This window comes from Ictalurus furcatus, chromosome 10, assembly GCF_023375685.1.
Source record: "Ictalurus furcatus strain D&B chromosome 10, Billie_1.0, whole genome shotgun sequence".
Lineage (NCBI taxonomy): Eukaryota > Metazoa > Chordata > Actinopteri > Siluriformes > Ictaluridae > Ictalurus > Ictalurus furcatus.
The window spans coordinates 8,300,840-8,320,688 of record NC_071264.1 but is presented as its reverse complement, the minus strand read 5'-3'; the positions used below and the strand labels follow the sequence as shown (position 1 = coordinate 8,320,688).

The window sequence follows — 19,849 nt, the reverse complement described above, 5'->3', positions numbered from 1 at the left end:
GTAGCGCTCCTCGTGCAGCTGGATGTAATGTAATATGGCATAAAAGATTTCATTTTTAGGACAGAGAGGCCTCACTAAGAATGGTTTATGGGGTTTTGAGTGGGTTGATCTTTTTAAATATTCAGCTTCAATGAAATATGGAGCATGACTCTAGGCTGTTGTGAATTCATAAGTACGTTTCACAAGGCTGGATGTGCATACCGAGACCTGTCGAATTCAGCACAGCTAAGAGAACAGCCTGGTGACTCAACGAGGCAGCACGCAGCCTGACTCAGAACGAGTGCGGTGGTGGAGGGGGAATTGGCAAGGCTCAGTACTTCAAAAGAGACAATAATTCTTTTTGAACCCTTGTCTTGGGGTGAAACACAATACTCCTAATTTTGTATTTTTTTCTCAGCACGTTGTGAGTGTGTTAGATATGATCAATGTAGCGACCTTTAGATCTTACAACTTGCATTTTCTTTCTTTTATGTGATGACAGTATTGCAGCACTCGGTCTCAGCGTGAAATCCTTCTCGCTGCAGCTGAAGCTGGCCAAGCTGCCTGCGTGGTCCGTACATACTGAGCTGATTTATCAAGCATAATAAATTACTTATTACTTATCGACAGCTCATCTTCAAATTTCAGGAAATAGGTAGCAGGAATATCAGACCTGTTCAACCTACATATGCTTTGTGGGTTTCAGGGAGACTGTCAGATCTGAGCAGCTCTGCTTTGGCTGAGGCGGAGCCTGTTTTCTTTGTTTGGAAAAAAAAAATATATCAACAGAAAACAAAGAATCCAGCATACAGAGCTGCTGAGGTGACTTCTGTATATGTTTCTACTAACGTGCGGCCATGATTTAAGCTTCTTGTGGCCATGAATTAATATATTAAGGTCACAAGCGAAGCGTCTCGAGTCTAATTTGTGGTCATGAGATGTTTAACTTGTGCCAATAATTGTACTTCAAAACAATAAGAAATAAATTGAATTAGACGATTGTGGCCACAGGAACCTAAGCATGACGATGGAATGACACATAAAGACATCCTGGAGTCAGTGGTTTTATTAGACCATGTCACCTTAAGAGAATTCTTCAAATGACTAGACTTTCCCACCAAATAATGACCATGAACATGTATGAAGTAAGGCATTTCCGAGCAATTCCAGCGTTGTGGACGTGAAATGTGAACTCTCAGAGAATATTTTCTTATTTATTATCAGTATACTGAACCATCTTTTTATATTTTCCTAAACCCCTGAAGTCCAGAGATCAGAAAAATATCAGTCTATACAAATGTTTTCTTTATTAGACGAGGGAAATATAACTGCCTCACGGACATGACAAAAAAAAAAAAAAAAAAAAGGACACGAGTTTTTGTGAGGCAAGATACTTTGTAGGAATTCTGAGAAACAAAATGCACAAAGCAGACGTATTAATACAGACCCAATGGAGAAGGGTTGGCTTCACCATAGAACATGAAATATTTGTTTTATTTATTTTTCGTTTTCCCCATTGTTACGGACGTGACTGTTCCGAAAGCAGCTCTTACCGGACTATGGAAAAGCATAAAAAAAAATGCTTTAAAAACTTTAACAGAGACCTCTGGTGGGTATTTAAACCACCAAACTTTGACCTCTGAGACATTAGTATGGTAAGGCTGCACAATTAGTCGACTTTAAACTGAAATCACAGCACCGCAAGTGCTTATGGGTTATTTATCAAGTTCATAGCGTGTCTGATGCTGTTAAGCTGTAACCAGCGTGGCGTTGTTCAAGACTCAGTTTAGAGACCATGATTTTGGTGTGTTCATGACACCACGAAAGGCACAGACTTGCAAGCTAGATCAGCAGCGATATTAAATATTTATCACGTCACAATTGAAATCGCCGGTTCCCCCCCCCACAGTCCAAAGACATGCAGGTCAGGTGAATTTGAGAAATTGCCCGTAGGTGTGAGTGCGAGTGTGAACGAGTGTGTGTTTGTGTGTTATCCCTGTGATGGACTGACAGGCCATATGTCCAGGTTGTTTCCTTGCCTACGGCGTGAGACACAGGGATCCAGCATCACTGCGACCCTACAGAGACCAGCAGTGTGGAGGATGGATGGATGTAAGGAGTTCAAATCACAATCATGTGTCAAAATGATCGCACTGTTTTCAGCCATGTTCGATCGAGAGTCCAAACAATCACAGTATTATGCTTTGTGTCAAAATGATCACTAGTAGTATTAACAATTTCATGATTTAAACACGTCAGTTGTGTCCTTTATGGTAGGACGTAAACGATCAACTGAGTGAACATGTGTGCACACCTGTTCATCTGTCTCTGTCAGAACGATAACATCCTAGTGATCTGTTAATCCCCATGGTGCTCTCGTTGTTGTTGTTGTTGTTGTTGTTGTTAGAATGAAATTTCTTATGTTACTAGAATAAATGAATGAATTAAATTTCTAAAATGTTTCGATATACAGTAATCCAGAAACAGATCGCAGAAATTTAAGTCCGGTATCTATCAGTAGCATCTGGCTAAACAACTGTGCGCCGGTGCGTATGATTTAAAATGAAGCGTCCGTAACATATTATTATGGTTGTTCAGAGCAAAGCAGGGAGATGAGTTTGTGCAGAAAGTTTGAAGTTATTTGTATTGGTAATTATTATATGTTATAAACTCAATCTTGAAAACGTTACGGACGTGACGCAGCACTGAAGCGTCGTGACGTCCTAAATATAGCCCATATAAATTCAAAAGGCATCGCTTTTATGACAAAGTGAGTGTCTTTATTTCTCAGACTTATGTCCGTCTTTCTGCAAAATGCTTATTGTTAGTATAAAGTTTTAAAAAATAGGTTTTTGAACCCTCTTTTGAAAGCATGAAATGTGGCGGGTTGAAAATGTGTATGTGATTGTTCCCTGCGATGGATCGGCACCCTGTCCAGGGTGTACCCCGCCTTGTGCCCGATGTTACCTGGGATAGGCTCCAGGTTCCCCCGTGACCCTGAAGGAACGATAAGCGGTATAGAAGATGGATGGATGGAAGATACTTCGTTTGTGGCCCCGAAATATTAACTCACGGCCTTAATATATGAGTGAGACAGAAATCAATGCAACAAAATAACCGTTGTTTTACCTCAGAGGCTCTGTAGCAGTATGATTCATTGCATGGTAAGATTGGAAATCATTTTTTATACAGAGTACGTCTGAAATCCTATGATTTTTTTTCTTAAGCTCTAGAAACACATTACAAACTATAATATGTATATATAATCGCTTTCCTTTCGTAATAGGATTAAATATGGCATAACATTTTTCAACCTGTATTGTAATTTTATCAAAAGGATTGTTAATGCATCTCCCTCCGTAGAATACTGTTTGAAACTTTAAGCAAGACATCAGTCATGAGACGAAATGTTTGCTTTTGCCAGCAGGCTTGAGCTACTCTTAGCCAACGGTCATTTTGCTTGCTGGCCCAGCTCTGTGTTTTCGTCACTGAGCGTTCATTTATTACAGGCCAGTCAGATCAATGCCATCACCTCGTCCTTCTGTCCCGAGCCTGGAGAACTGACAGACAGCGCACTGTCTACACCCTTCCACTGACTGGAGAGGAGAGGACAGAGGAAGTAGATTTGTAAAAGGTCTGCATTTCTGAATGGCAACGTGTCTGTGTTGTATGCAAACAGTCGATCTAACTGTTTATGGTTCTGCGTGGGCCATGTTGCTGTGATTAGCTTTTAGCGCCTCTGCTCAATAGCAATCCACGAGTGTTTTGTAGTCTGACTAACCTCATTGCTCTTTACTTAGTTGTGGTGGTTTGCAATTTGATTCAGTGTGCTGTAATTAATAGCATGCTGCTGATGGATGCACTTTCTGCTTTTCAGCTCAGAACTCAGATGAAAAATTGACTGCTTGGTTGATTACTCAGATTATTCTCTTGCTTTTTAAAGCAATATGGGTTCAGATATTGTTATTGTTGTGTTTTTTTCTTTGTTTGTTTTTTTTAATGAATCTTTCCTTAATAAGAATTTACCAGTGGTAGATTGAATAAATATACATTCCTATTTATTTATAATTAAAATCTGCATGAGTGGAAGGCGTCTCTCAGATCACATACTGATTGACAGCAGCCAGAAATGTACCCAATGTACCGTGCCAGAAATGACTTCCACGGCACTTTTGTTTTTACACGCATGTCATGAACAGTGCAGGGTGTGCTCCTGTATTTTGTACCTATTTTCGTGGCGCTATGCTAACAGAAAACTGCAGAAATCAGGTAAAGTTGTGGTTTGTGCACAGTCCAATACTTCTTGTCCTTCTAGCTAGTATAAAAAGCTACCTTAATCAACAGAGCGTCACTGCAACATGCAGAAGCAGCAAACGTAATCACATCTGGTTTAATAACGTGCTACAGTGCACTATGTAAGTATACACCCTCTTAAACTCTCACATTTTGTAGTCTTACAACTTGGAACTGAAATGGATTTAATTGGGATTATATGTCAAGAGAACATGAACAGGATCATGGAGACTAAGGAGCTATCAAAACAAGTCTGGCACAAAATTCTGGTCAAGTATCAAAGGATAGATAAAGGTTTGGTTATAAAAAAAAAAAAAAAGATTATAGCACAACTGTCGATTGTATCGAGGAGGAGGTCATCCAGGGAAAAAAAAAGTCGGTAAGAGGGGATTAGTCAGAGAAGCAACCATGGCCAAAGGTAGCTCTGAAGGAGTTGGAGAGATCCACAGCTTAGATGGGAGAAGCTGTTCATAGGACAACCATAGCCCAAACACTCCACAAAGCTAGGCTTTACCGAAAGGTGGTCAGAAGAAAGCCATTATTGGGGGGAAAGCAATATGAAATCTTGTTTGGATTTTTCCAAAAGGGGGGGGGTAATAAATTGGCTCAAAGTGCTACTTTTGGCTGAACCCCAGCATTGCTCATCTCTCTGGGAACACCATCCCCACAGTAATGCATGGTGGTGGTGGCTTTGCATCAGCAGGGACTGGGAAACTGGTCAGAGTTTAGAGTAAAGTGAAAGAAACCAAATACAGGGCAGTCCCAGAAGATAGCTTGTTCTGGTCTGCTAGATTCTTCAGACTGGGAAGGACTTCCCCTTCCAAGAGAAAGATCCTAAACATACTACCCAAGCTACACTGGCGCCTGATTGTGTTATACTGGCCCTGAAAAGCCCACACATCAATCCAATTGACAATCTATGACAAGAAAATTGCTGCTCACCAATCTCATCTGACAGAGCTTGAACTATTCTGCCAAGAAGAACTGGCAAACATATCGATGTTTAGATGTGCGAAGATGATAGACATCTCTCAGATAACTATTCCAGATGAGTCTTGCTGGTGTAGCTCACCAAGACTAACTTTGACATACATTTATGTCTCCTCCACTAGGTAGTTATGTATTCGGCTCGTCTGTCCATCCATCCCTCGTTCAGACCATCCATGTGTCCACCTGAGATTATTCTTAGTGCTGTTATCTTAAGAGAAAAGTGGTTGAATGTTTATAGGATTTATATGGAGCTATCATTTTAACCAGCAGAAGAACTGATTCAATTTTGGAAATGATCCAAACAGGGTTAAGATCACTACAAGGTCAAATGCCTGAAATAGGTTTTCTTTATTAGCTTCCATCTTCTTGTCATACAAAGATGTTACTTAAACATTCATGCTCAGGAAGTCGAGATCCATTTTCTGGCTATCTATGATTTTGCTGTCTGTCCTTCTGTCCAGCCATTCGAGATTAACGGGTCAAGGTCATGGCAAGGTCAAATCTTTTGAAATAGTTTTTTTTTCTTTCTCAATAGTTTCCTTTCTATTGAAGTATATTTTCAATATTTTGAAGTTGTTGTTTTTTTCTTTTCTTTTCTTTTTTTTCTTCTCAGACATACAAATTTGTAACAAGAAGGATTAGACTTATTGACAGTGGAGGCATCCGCATAGATGCTGTAGAGGTCTATTTCTACTTGTTTTCATTTATAACATCATGATATTTTATTATGCAAATGTGAAACAACTGTCTTGGCTTTTCAGCATGACCATAAATTCTCATTCCTTTCACCGTATTAAAAATAGTTAGTTTTACCACACACGTGTAAACTGCACTAAAAAGCAAAATTGTACAATTCAACCATTCAGAAATCTCTTAACTGAGAAGCTAATATTAACACCTAAAAGTAAGAGGCTAGTTATTTATTACAAAAGCCTACATTTTGGCCTATAGTTTGTGCATTCAAGGTAGCACTGTATTGAAGGATTTGTGGCTATTGCACACATTCTGTTTGACATCATAATGTGTCATATTGTTTAAATTCAGCTTTACATCCTTTTATCATTGAGTGGTTTTGTGTTATAAGAAACTGCGTTGATTATATTGTCTAACTGAAAAATTCTTCTAGATCACCTTTATAGCTACAGATGTTTTATCTGAAAGTCCTTAAACGCTTTATCAACTACAGTTTATTCCAGTCTCCCTCAATCTCCGTATCCCCTAAACAAACATCATTTGCTGACATTTTCTTTTCTCCATGGGTTCAAGTAAGCATTAAGGCATTTTAATTTCTAATTAATTTTAGAACGGAGCTGAATGCTTTGGGATTAGAACTCCCCGCTGCAGCTTATTGTTAAGGACTCAATACGACCACAGTACCGCGACCACAAAGAGCTGTCTATTAGACACAGACAAGCAATGTGTGCATGTGGATGCTTTCTCAGAGTCTTCCCTAGGGAGATAGAGGGGAACCCTGTAAATTATGCTGTTTATGCATCCACAGCATTTTTTATTCCCTTTCTGTGTTTCCACATAGCCAGCGTGGTGTCAGGTTCACAATGCGAATCCCACAAAATCCCAGTACAGCAGCAGGATGCACTTTGATATGAGTCACAATAACCCCAGCAGGTATTAGGGCTCCTCCCGCACACACCTGGGAGAATAGTACCACTCCAACCTCAGCACTCTCTACCCCCTCACCTACTCACACTTTCATTTCTGTCTTAATTGGGTTCCAGCCTTAATTATCAAGCGGTAGAGAAGCATAAATATGTGTTTTATGTGAGGTAGTGTGGGGAGAAGAGCAGTCATGGATGTGCTATGACAGTGATAATGTGCTTAATTACTGCTTAACTCACATGGACGCGGGGAAAATGTGCAGGCCATCGCTCTGCTAGTCCTCTGCGTGACATTAATGCCTCCTTCTCTGCCAGATTTATCACCACTTTGTATCATTAATGTCATTTTTCCCTCTTTCACCATTTTATTTTTGTGCTGGGTATTAGACATGTGCGTGTGCACACACACAAATTCAGTGATTCCCCTCATGCACTCAAACACACTGTCCTGACTCATTTTTAGGCATCAATTAAGGTATTATTTATGACTGGTGGTTCAGGTTCAATCCACCCTCATACAGATTTAGCTCTGATCCTCCCCAACTTTGTCACCCTGTGCCATCCCCCCTCTTTCTTTATTGCCCAAATGTAGATAAACGAGTATGCTGAGACTTCACAGAGAGCGAAAATGAGAGGTCCGGCAGGAGAGCCCGATCATTAAGCTAGATTTAGTCATCAAGCGATAGCATTACATCATCCTGCATTGCTTTACTGCTGGCTCTTGAGACACACTTTGCCCCGTTTTGCTATTGTTCTTTTCTGTCTAAACACCATTTTTGGCTTTAGACCATGTATAGATTTTTTATTTATTTATTTATTTTTTAGCACTAATGAAATTAGATTAACATATTAAGAACTGAGTAGTGTGTATAACCTTTTTTTTCTGATCCAATAACACATTTTTTTACTGATGAATCAATGGGTTCGCTATCTGCGATTGTGCTGTCATCGTTTCACCCACTTTTTGATTCTGCTGATTAAAAAAAGTACTCGAGTCATTCCATTATATGGTAGATATAATAATTATTATTATTATTATCAAAATTATTCAAACCGCATTGCAAATCAGGTTTATTGTCAAAATGTACAGACTTTCAGCTGTTTGCGATGAACAAATCAAACAAAAGCGATTGAAATGGTTCAACACAACCAAGTGGTTTCCCCAAATTCAACTGAAAATGCAACTTATAACGACTTCTCCAGTTTCTAAATTATTCAACCCCTTCGTGGCAATCATCTTTAGTACTTAGTGGAGCGCCCTTTTGCTGTTATGACCTGCTGCATACGAGATGCATATCTTCAGGCAGCATTCCTGAGGAATCTTATCCCGTTCCTCATGAGCAATGGCCTCCAGTTCAGTAATATTCTTGGGTTTGTGTGCTGTAACCGTCTTCTTCAAATCCCACCAGAGATTTTCTATGGGGTTCAAGTCAGGTGACTGTGACGGCCCTGTAGAATCTTCCAGGACTTCTTCTGCAACCAAGCCTTGGTGGAATTTGAGGTATGCTTGGGATCATTGTCCTGTTGGAAGGTTCAATGACGCACAAGCTTCAGCTTCCTCACAGATGGCACGACATTTTCTCCTAGGATTTCCTGATACTTCAATGAATCCATCTTGCCTTCCACACGCTGCAGGTTTCCAGTGCCGGAGGATGCAAAGCAGCCCCAGAGCATCACCGAGCCTCCACCATGCTGGACTGTGGACAGAGTGTTCTTTCTTCATTCCTCTTCCTCCAGACATACCGCTGATCCATCATGCTGAAAAGTTCCAGTTGTGTTTCATCGCTGCACAGAACAGAATCCCAAAACTTCTGTGGCTTATTTATATGATTATTCTTGTGCTTTTGGGTCAGTAGTGGTGTACGTCTTGGAGTTCTGGCATGGAAACCTTCTGCGTTTAGTATGCGCCTTACTGTGCTCACTGAAACCTCAGTGCCTGTTGCCACCAAGTCTTGCTACAGGTCTTTTTCAGTCACTCGAGGGTTTTTCACAACCTGCCTTCCCAGAAATCTGGTTGCAGCCATTGAGAGCGTCCTTTTTCTGCCCCGTCCAGGTATTTCATGAATTTTTTACCCCTAGCCAGTTCAGGTATTTCATGTGTTCCAGCTCAAACACACCTGGTGCAACTAATGAAGCCCTTGATTAGTTGTATCAGGTGTGCTTCAGACAACACCTGTTTTGCATATTTGTGGTGTTGTGAGGAATTCTATTCAGGGGTTGAATAATTTGAAACTGGAGAAAATCATTATAAGTTGCATTTTCAGTTGAATTTGGGGAAAACACTTGAAGCATTCGTTGTGTTGAACTATTTCAATTGCTTTCGTTTGATTTGGGGGGAGGGCGGTGTGAGCAAAAGAGATGAAAAATCATCTTCTCTTTAGAGCCTCTGTGCAAATGCAAATTGAGAAAATGATCTCACAAGTCAGAAATCTGTTTTGCGCTCTTGTTCTATTTGGAGAGAGAAATGAGTGTCGGCTAGCTGGCACCGGACGTGAGCAAAATTCTGTGAGCACTGAGCTGAGTGTCACACGCACTGATAAAAGGCAAGTGTGACATCCATGATGTCAAAACATGCTGTGTGGGAGAACTGCCATCTTAACACTCCCAAAGAGACTGAATGAGCATGAATGGCTTGAAGGATGGATGGTATCCTTGGTCACTGTGATTGATAGGTGAATCAGTGCAGGTTAACATCAGTCTTGACCCACATGACAGGATTTATAAAATTCTAACTGATGTTGAAAATGTGAGAGACCGTCAGACAGAATGTCATTTTTATTTTTTTAATTTATGTTTGCAATTTTTTTTTTATCCTTAGTCATCCTTCAGTCATCATGGTGACCACAGTGCAAGCTTTGCCCAGAACAAAACACCGCACATTCTTATATAATCATGACTCAGTCTCAACCAGTGCTCCTGACCCTCAGAAAAGAATATTGTCTTGTGCTTGTGATGCACTATATGACCAAAGCTATGTGACACCTGACCATGACACCCATATGTGGACCTTCCTCAAACTGTTGACACAAAGTTGAAACCACACAATTAAATGTCACAGAAGACAATAGAATGTCTTTTTGATGTAGCATTGCAATTTCCCTTTACTGGAACTAAAAGGCCTAAACCTGTTCCAGCCTGACGATGCCCCGTGCACAAAGCGAGCTCCATGAAGACATTGTTTGCCAAAGTTGGACTGGAAGAACTTGAGTGTCCTGCACAGATCCCTGACCTCAACCCCACTGAACGCCGACTGCACCCCAGACCTCCTCACCCAACATCAGTGCCTGATCTCACTAATGCTCTTGTAGCTGAATGAGCACAAATCCTCACAGCCACCCTCCACAGTCTAGTGCAAAGCAAATCATTGCATTCTATTTTTATTTACGTTTCACACGGCGTCCCAACTTTTTTGAAATTTTTGAGGTCGTAGTTTATAATTCAAAGTCAGAGTGTATATGACCGGGTTAAAAGGTTAAAAATGAGTTATGCATACCCCATACCGCAGGTTTATCTGAAAATATGATCATTTAAAAACCAGCCTGAAATTGGGAAATGTTTTGCAATTGTTGTGAGGGATGAAATGTCCTCAAAATCTTGTGAAGAATTGCTTCAAATGGATTATACAAGGATCTGAAAAGCAGTGAAACTGTCTCTCAGGCTGAAACCATTCTCACATTTTAACTAAATCCTCCTCAGTGTCTTCTGATTGGCAAGCAATGAGCATTCCTCTCAAGATCCTTGTCCAAATGCAGGCTTGATGCGGTCTTATCATCCAGTTTTCAGGCGGCTTTTAGAAAGACTCATTAAATCATCCTCATCGCACACAAACAGAGCCTGGTCATATCATCAGAGTCAAATGTCAAACAAAATGCAACAAAATAACGTTTAAATGCTCCAAATGAAACGAGTGGGAGAAAATAAGAAGGGTAAACTGAAGTGTGTGGCCTGAAGCATGGGGCAGCGAGTGCTACACGGTGACAAACGAGCATGTAGTCATACACACTGGTAATGAGAGAGGAATGGAAGCACAGACTTGCAGCTCCATATACAGCCTTAATTATCCTGCTCCACAAGTACAGCTCCCTGTATAGCCCACATAGCATTCATCTTCGAGCTGTGCAGACTTCACAGTACTCTCGAACACTCCCCACTGCTTCATTTGCAATTGAAATGCCATTCAATCATAAAGTGATGTAGCTGTCACAGGTAGTTGATGGCCTGCTTGTGCAAAGTTTGAGCTTGAGTGAAGGGTTAGTTGTAGTTCACGCCGTGCTGAGCGTCTGTCTGTGGACATTTGCTATATCTGTCACAGCAGCTTGGAAAATTATGAGGTCTGATGAGTCTGACCTTCACAGCCTCCTCAGACAGAATTGGAACAGCTCTATAAAACTCTATTAAATACAGGCAATTTATGTGGTGGTGAGACTCCGGTACAGGAAATTGTGCTTCAGTATTGTTTAGTAGTGTTGTCATTTCCTTTTGTCATTTATCAAAGCAGCTGTGATGTTTCACAACCCCATCCAGCTTTGCCCCTGTCACTTTTTTAATCTGCATCTGAGACAGTAGCTTCAGCCGTGTGATGAGTGATGTGGCCGAGCTGGAAACCGGCGTCGATCTGACAACACATCCTCGTACTCCGGAAAGCACTGGATGAAAAACACTTTACTCCTCTGCTCCGTTCAGATGCGAGGTCACATTAATATGAATTTCTCACCATCCAAGCTCTCCGCCTGCTATCTGTCTGCCTACATCTCCATTTTTGTTTCTTTCTTCCCTTTAAGCCAGATAAAGTTTAAATGCACTCCGCTCAGGGCTGTAATCCATAAGAGATGGCAGTTTCTCAATGCTCTCTAAGATGGGAAGAGGGAGAATGAGGAGAGTGGAGAGAACCGACAGGCAGTGAAAGACTTTTTTTTTTTTTTTTTTTTTTTTTTTTAAGATGCTGGTGGTCGAGTCAATCAAGCACATCTTTGGCTAATGATCCGTGTGGCACAGGAGTCCAGAGGGCTGGCACTTCTGATCACACGTGAGGGCTGAGCTAATATACTCTCATGAAGAAGACAAGCGGGGTGAGAGACGAAGGCCAGGGTGCGCTTCTTCCACAGCGAGAGATTTATTAAATAGAAATCACACGACTACTAATCTTCTGCTTTTTGTCCACGTGAGGCGAGAGGTTTCCTGTAGGAAGGAGAATGGGTGATGGTGCAATCCTCTACTTGTACAAGGATATTCGATTTAATTATGTTAGTGTTGTCCCACAGGTGTCATTTGCGTGGCTCGATGATTGACACCTTCTCTCTTCCTTGGGCTGCATCTCATTTGTCTGATGACTCCCCCGGCTTCTCACAGCCAATTTTCTAAAAGCTGCTAACAGGGATAAATACTTTGATGAGAATGCACTCATTTTTTACCCTTTCTTTGTCTCCCTCTTTCTCTCTCTCTCTCTCTCTCTCTTGCTCTCTCTCTCTCTCTCCATCTGTTTTTCTGCCTTTCTCCATCCTGCAGAAAACACAAAGGTACCTCTGCAAAGGTCACGGTCTCGGCAGAATATCAATTTCAGCCTTGCGCGAGCCCCCATTTCCAAGGAGGCTCATTATGAGAGCGAGGCCCATTCATCTGCGGCACGGAGATCAGCCCACCGCCCAGAGAGGGAGCAGGAGAAGGAGCGAGCGAGAGAACGAGAGAGTGAGAAGGAGCAAACTCGCCCCAGCTGCTCAGCTAACGGAGAGACTGACGTGGAGGCTCTTCTAGCCCGGCTCCGCGCCCTGTGATGACCTCACCTCTATCACCCGATGCTCTTTAACCTCTCTCTTCCGTATACATTCAAAGTGGCCCACCATCTCTTTTGCTCTAATGACTACAAACGAGCACGAGCACACAAACAACAGAAGAAACGTCTTGACACTTAGCCTTTCCTTTCACATGTCTCTGGCATGTTGTTTTTGATAGAAGTGCTGCCATTGACCAAATCGTTCAACTCAGGATGTTTTTGTTTAAGAATGGTTAATGGTTGAGAACAACACAAAGTTTACACTTCTCGAAATGTATAAAAGGAGACGTGCATTTGTAGAGAGGTTTGTGTGCGTAAGTAAGAGGAAAGTTATTCTCTACAACCCAGCGGTACAGTGCTGTCGAAATGTTTTCCGAGGTCTTAGGCAGAAAATGGTATTTAAATGCTACAGCACCTCGTCTTTAATACGTGTGCACTTTGGATATATCCTTTTATTCTATGCAAACTCATTAAATTTCTTTTCAAAATATATAGTTTATTTGGGAATTGTTTTATCTTTTAGAATTGCTCATCCCAATATGTAGTGATGGTGGGCTCAGAGATAGTAATGATATATTGATAGCACATCATACTATAGATAAATTACAAATATATAGTTGGGTTTAGGATTCAATGCATAAAATTAAACCATAAACCTGCTGCTTTTGCTGCTAAAATATGCCATTTTCTTAATAATCTGTTCAATTCCAAATAATCATCCTTTGACGCTTGCTCAGGACCAAGACCTCGGAAAGCAATTTTAGAAAAACCGCGAGCAAGTCATGTTGAGTGATGAGTTTTTTAATTAAATCTTTCTTTTTTCCCTCCCTTCCCTTTTTTACATTTTCTCCTAATACGTTAATTGCCCACTAGTTCCCGCACACTCCCTAGTTTTCTCCCCTATCATATAGCAGCTAGACACCCTGAGAGTGTGAGGACCAACACATGGTTTCTGTGAGAAAGCCAGCCGCTGCATCATTTCAAACTGCTACTGGTGCAGTCTTACAGGTTAGCCAGATGCTATCTGAATGATATACTCTTTTCTGTATTTATGAGTGCATGCACACCTTTGATTGGCCAATGTAATGCAAGTCTGATCAGTGACGGTCAGACAATTGCCATCACTCCTAAAGAGAACGCATCCAGTTATCATTTCTACATATTCCATATGACAGCAGCTGCTCCTACTTTTGTATTTGCTCAATCCTAACACCATCTTTTTATTAAACAGACATATAATATGCATTGTTCATTGTTGTGTGTGCGTGCTAAAAGGGTTACATAATAGATTAGCTACAGGGAAATCTTTCTTAATCTTTAATGTTTTGTTGTGCCGTCTCTTCTTCTGTTCAGAGCGAATGAATCTTCAAATTAATTGACCTGTAATTCTCTTTCTTGTCAGCATAGTGTTATCTTGTCTTTTCCTGATTTAATAATAATCTCATGCAGTATTATCAAATTGAACATGACACCTGTGATAAAACGATGATGTGGATATTCCCTTAAATATATTAAAAGCCCTGTATGTATTTACTAACTTTTATACGTCCCGCAGTTTATTGCGTAGGTTTGTTGGACCATTTCCATTAAAGAAACAGAACACTGTTTTGGCTGTGTGTTCGTTCCGAGGTGGTGAATGGAACAGCGCGCCGGTGGACATCATCTTGTTTTCGCACTTTTAAATGAGAATGAAAGGATTTGTTCAATTGTAGTGTGTGACTTGTGCGTCAGACCATAAACACCACCATGCATGACTTCCGGGTTATTTTCGTTCATTCGTTCGTTAAAGAGACCAATGATAATGGTGTTTTCTACTTTGACACTGAACCACAGTGAGATTCGTAGAAAGTATACTGATTTCATGCTCTCCAGACTGGCAGGGGGCAATGCTAAAGCAATAGTGGAACATGCAGGGACAAGAAATCCATCACTAGCTCATACACAAACATCACTGGGGCCATATTTAGACGGTGATACCGTGAACTATTGCGTAGCTGGTGCAAAGCGCACCCCGAGATGATGCAAGATTGTGTGTTCAGTGACGATGCAAAGACGAAGCTTCTTTATGAGTTGTAGGCATGTGACATCAACACCCGTGTGATTTTTTTTTTTTTATTATTGCTTTTACAAAATCAGCAGTTGGTTTGCCTTTAGCTAAGCTGCTGAGTTCTTAATATAACTCAGTGGCCTAACTTTAACTGGGTGCTACCCTGGTCTTCTGGCACTGAACCCTCACTGTGGGCCGGTTCATTAAGAGAAGATTCACTGAGCCCTTTGAAAACACGACTGAAATCAGATTGATGGCACAGACATGGAGAACTGACTGATCATGCATGGAGTTCACCCACGTTATTCTTTTTTCTTAGGGATAACTACTTGATCTCTGTCTCAAACGTGTCTCAGACGTGTCCGAGTCAGTAGCTGCAGTAAGGTCCCATGCAACCACATATCAATTGGAGGACTTAACCCATTAGGTCTTTTCAGGAAAACCATAACCAGCTGAGAGCCAAGTGAAGCCGCACTCTTCTCAGAATGGAAGGCTGCGAAGTCTGCAAAATATTCAACCGAGTCTTAAGTGCTTAGATGTTTAATAAGCAAATAAATCTGTTTGTTTATAGAAATAATGATTAAGCAAACTCCAGACTAATGAATAAAATATTAGGCGTTAGAGGAGAAATAAACACTGTAAAACACCATTCTTAAAATGCTGTTTAAGAATGCTGGCTCAGATCGGTGGGAGTGTTTAAATATATCCTGTACGCCATCATACACCAACTCAGATGCATCCTATGTTGCTCTGCCTCAAAAAAGTACAGCCAAAGTCCCTCCCTGAAATGTTAGATGCAGCTTCATACAGAGCCGCAGGCATCATAACAGAGAAGTAGTGCTGGATCACGAATTAAGCTTGCCAGCTAACCTTCGCTCACTAGCTGGAAGACAAGCTCTTATTAAAGTAGGAAGGTGTTTCTCATTCACTCGGTGTTGAGTAACCGTGACAGTTACGTTAATGTCCACAATAAAGTTCATTATTCATGCATTCTAATTAATGTGTTGAATGCGGCTTGGGACACAGCCCTAAATTCACACTGAATGAGTTGTACTTGTACTTTGCAGCTGCTGGTAACTTTCCTCTTCGCAGTTTCTTCAGTAGATTCACTCACCGGGCAAACTTCCTGAAGAACATTCTCAGTGAGCCGAGGTCCAGTGGCGCCAGATGCTACACCTACAGTTTAAAGCTTCCTGTCTGAGGTTTCCAGAATATTTCTCCACGTTTGAGTGAGTAGGATTCAGTTTCTGGGTAAATGTTGGCAGATTTCAACTATCCCATATATCCTATACATGTCTGTCATCAGCTGGACCATGTCTAGGTGGTGTTTTAAGTTAAGTGTGTTGTGAATCTACACGATGGGAGGAAGTGTCCATGAACAGAATGGGTTAGATAAGACGTTCTCACTTTAACCCAATCTTCATTTTGCATGATGCTTTCCAGTGGAAGGCTGTCCATAGCTGGTTTAGTAAATATGTAGGGGCAGAAGAAAATTCCTTAGAAAAAAAAGATCACCTCAGAAGTCATTACACAGTGGCAGCCTATATAGATAGATAGATAGATAGATAGATTTGGGGTTCGATTCCCTCCTCTGCCATGTGTACGTGGAGTTTCCATGTGCCCTGCGATGGGTTGGCACCCTGTCCAGGGTGACTCCTTCCTCATGCCACGATGTCCCCTGGGATAGACTGTAGGTTTCCTCGCAACCCTGTGTAGGATAAGCGGTACAGAAAATGGATAGATAGATTGGATGACTTCTGTGCATAAATACCAAAATGAAAATAAGGCTTGTTTAAACAATGCCGTTTGGTTTAGAATGTAGAGCCACAAACGGGAGGTGTTGGCACTAAGCCTTGGCAGACAAAGCCAATAGCATGTGTGTGTAAATATACAGACAGAACTTTTCTGCCAGCCTGTAAGGTTGGTGATGTTACAGCATAACTTGTGCAAGTGTCTTGGCAACCAAAGCAACCGAAAAAAAAAATACTTTTGCTAGAAAAGTAAAGTGTAGTATGTAAGATTTAAGACTATTTCTTTGAGCCCTCGCTACGCCTTAGCTGCCAAGGCCACTCGTATATGTGCATGAATGCAGAGATGTACTGATACTCTGCCAGGAGCCAGAAAGTATGATGCCATCATGGTGTAAACTGCCCAAGCAAGACTTGGCAACTTCAGTCCATATATGAATTAGTAGGGGAAAATATGATTGGTAATGTAAATTGGCCGAGACATCTTTTGAATGATGAAAGGACTTTTTTTTTTTTAGAAAAAGGATTCTCTCTTTCAGGCCTCATTAAGCTGTAGCTTATAGCCTGTCAGTTTGGTTCCTTTTTCCAAATTTTAGTCCATAAGGACTTGAGTCCAGTATGTTTGCTCATTCAGCACCTTGTTCAATTTGCAAGTTAATTACCGGATTTAATATAGATGCAAGAGCAAGCACCAAACTGTGCTGGACTCTGATCAGGACTGCAATTGGGGAACCAAAATGTAGAGAAGGAATTTTGTTGGTGTGATCGAGTCGTACTGCTACACCTTGGCAGCCAAGACGTTGGTGCGTAAATACTTAATGCTCTTTTAAAGTCTCCATGAAGTGCCTTGAAACTCACAGTGTTATTCGATCTGTTGATGTAATTTCCACTGAAACAGGGAGTCTGGGCCAGACATATCGAGTGGCCTTTCCCCTGTTTTTAAATATCCAACAGCGTTTAGCTTACCTCACAGCCAGGAAACGTACAGCTGTTGGGGGGGCGGGACACCTCAGATTCTAGAGAGCATTTGATTGGGCAGAAAAGGCAGAGTACAAAATGATGTCATCAAAATTGTTCTGTATTGGTGGTAGAGAAAGACTGTACATTTTGAATGATTATATCTTGTATCTAAATGTGAATTTTTTAGAAGCACACTCGATAACCTGAAGGCTAACATATTCCTACTAAAAGCCACAAAACTTACATTTTGATTTCATGGGGACTTTAAAGATATACGCTTCAGAGACAAGCTAATATGACCGTTCATGTTGTTTGACTCTCATGCAAGAATTAACAAAGAAGCTGAGATAACAGTTTTTTATTTATTTTTTATTTTATTCCACAGACACTCAACATACATATGGATGTGGCATATTTTTACCCAGTTCTTTGCACAACCGTGAACGCAGCACTGCCCACTGGTGTCCCGGAGCAAAAGAAAAGAGAAGAGAATTAATATTTCACTCAGTTAGTCACTCATCAGGATCCACTGTTTATTCAGAAAACTCGTTTGATGCCCCAGAGGATTGTATGGGGGGGGTGACAGTGAGTGAGGGATAGTTGAGGCATCTACAGTGATGAAAGACTCTACTTTCAGACTGTACAATAAACGGCCCCATTTTCAGACTGTTTATTGTATTATAAATAATCATAACGGCTTTCTAAAGGTGTGTGCTGCAATTTAATTAATCCAGGGGAAATGTGGTGGGCTAACTACAGAGAGCCCTACCTCTTTCACACCCTCCACAATATGTCTTTGATGCTAGTGGGACTCGGAAGTAATTTACACTCTGATTATTTATATTTGCCTGTGTAAGCAGTGTAAAATGAAGCCATGAATGCTGGTACAGCACCTTCCCAAACTCTTAACCCAGGCTTAATTGCTTGGTTACAAGGTTACAAAAGCGCATACACTGTTTGTGTATATGTGTATATAGCGCTGTGAAAAAGTATTTCTTCTGTTTTTGTGTACATCTCATACTGAATAGTTTTAGATCTTCAAATGAAATACAACAAAGGCAACCTGTGTTTATATATATAATATAAAATATATAAAAATCTTTGTTTTATACTCCTGTGAAACTATGACTTCCTGTTTCACAGGAGTATAAAAATGAAGTAACACACAGGCCAAATTCCCTTAGTCATTCATAACAATGGGTAAGACCAAGGAATATAGCTGTGATGTGCGGCAAAAGGTTATTGAGTTTCACAAAATGGGAAGTGGCTATAAGAAAATAGCACAAGCATTGAAAATGCCCATTTCCACCATCAGGGCAATAATTAAGAAATTCAACTGGAAATGTTATGAATCAACCTGGAACTGGACGTGTGTTTATATCGTCTCAACGTACTGTGAAGAGGATGGTCCGAGTGGCCAAAAAATCTCCAAGGATCACAGCTGGAGAATTGCAGAAGTTAGTTGTGTCTTGGGGTCAGAAAGTCTCCAAAACTACAATCCGAAGTCACCTACATCACCACAAGCTGTTTGGAAGGGTTTCAAGAAAAAAGCCTCTACTCTCATCCAAAAACAAACTCGAGCGTCTTCAGTTTGTCAGATATTACTGGAACTTCAAATGGGATCGGGTTCTATGGCCAGATGAAACCAAAATAGAGCTTTTTGGCAATAAACACCAGAGATGGTTTTGGCGCACACAGAGAGGTAGCCATATGGAAAAGTACCTCATGCCCACGGTTAAATATGGTGATGGCTCTTTAATGTTTTGGGGCTGTTTTTCTGCCAGAGGACCTGGACATTTCGTTAGGATACATGGAATTATGGACTCATTAATTAAACATGGACAGATATTAAATGAAAACCTGACTGCCTCTGCCAAAAAGCTTACAAAAAAAGTTTGGGTCGTGGTTGGATCTTCCAGCAGGACAGTGATCCAAAACATTCATCAAAATCAACACAAAAATGGTTTACTGCCCACAAAATCAATGTCCTGCCATGGCCATCCCAGTCCCAGAGTTGAAACCCATAGAAAACCTGTGGGGTGAACTGAAGAGGAGAGTCCACCAGCGTGGACCTCGAAATTTGATTGATCTGGAGAGATTCTGTATGGAGGAATGGTCTCAGATCCCTTGCCATGTATTCTCCAACCTCATCAGGCATTATAGGAGAAGACTCAGAGCTGTTATCTTGGCAAAGAGAGGTAGCACAAAGTATTGACTAAAAGGGTGCCAATAATTGTTCCATGAGAGCAGAGTATTTTGTGAATATTTTTAACAAAAGATCAAAAGGTTAAACAATAAAGACAATTTTTCACAGCGTTCTTTGCTCATATTTACCAAGGGTGCCAATATTAGTGGAGGATATATACTGTATACATACATAGGTACATACACACACACACAGCCATGCAAAAGTTTGCGCACCCCGGTCAAATTTTCTGTTACTATT

At 40.9% G+C, this 19,849-nt stretch overlaps 1 protein-coding gene across 2 annotated transcripts in view; it reads left to right on the top strand.

The window, feature by feature from the left end:
• Positions 1-18,490, top strand: part of diaph3 (diaphanous-related formin 3) — a 376,752-nt gene extending 358,262 nt beyond the window's left edge. Inside the window, exons 27-28 of one of the 2 annotated variants that reach the window (XR_008386878.1) lie at positions 12,384-15,924; positions 17,789-18,490. Coding sequence is in view for 1 of the 2 variants with exons in the window: in XM_053634162.1 (XP_053490137.1) it covers positions 12,384-12,649 (266 nt within the window). In the remaining variant the exon portion in view is untranslated. Of the gene's footprint in view, positions 1-12,383; positions 16,078-17,788 lie in introns of those variants that run through there. The other variant, XM_053634162.1, reaches the window with a different exon arrangement.
• The last annotated feature ends 1,359 nt before the right edge of the window (positions 18,491-19,849 follow it).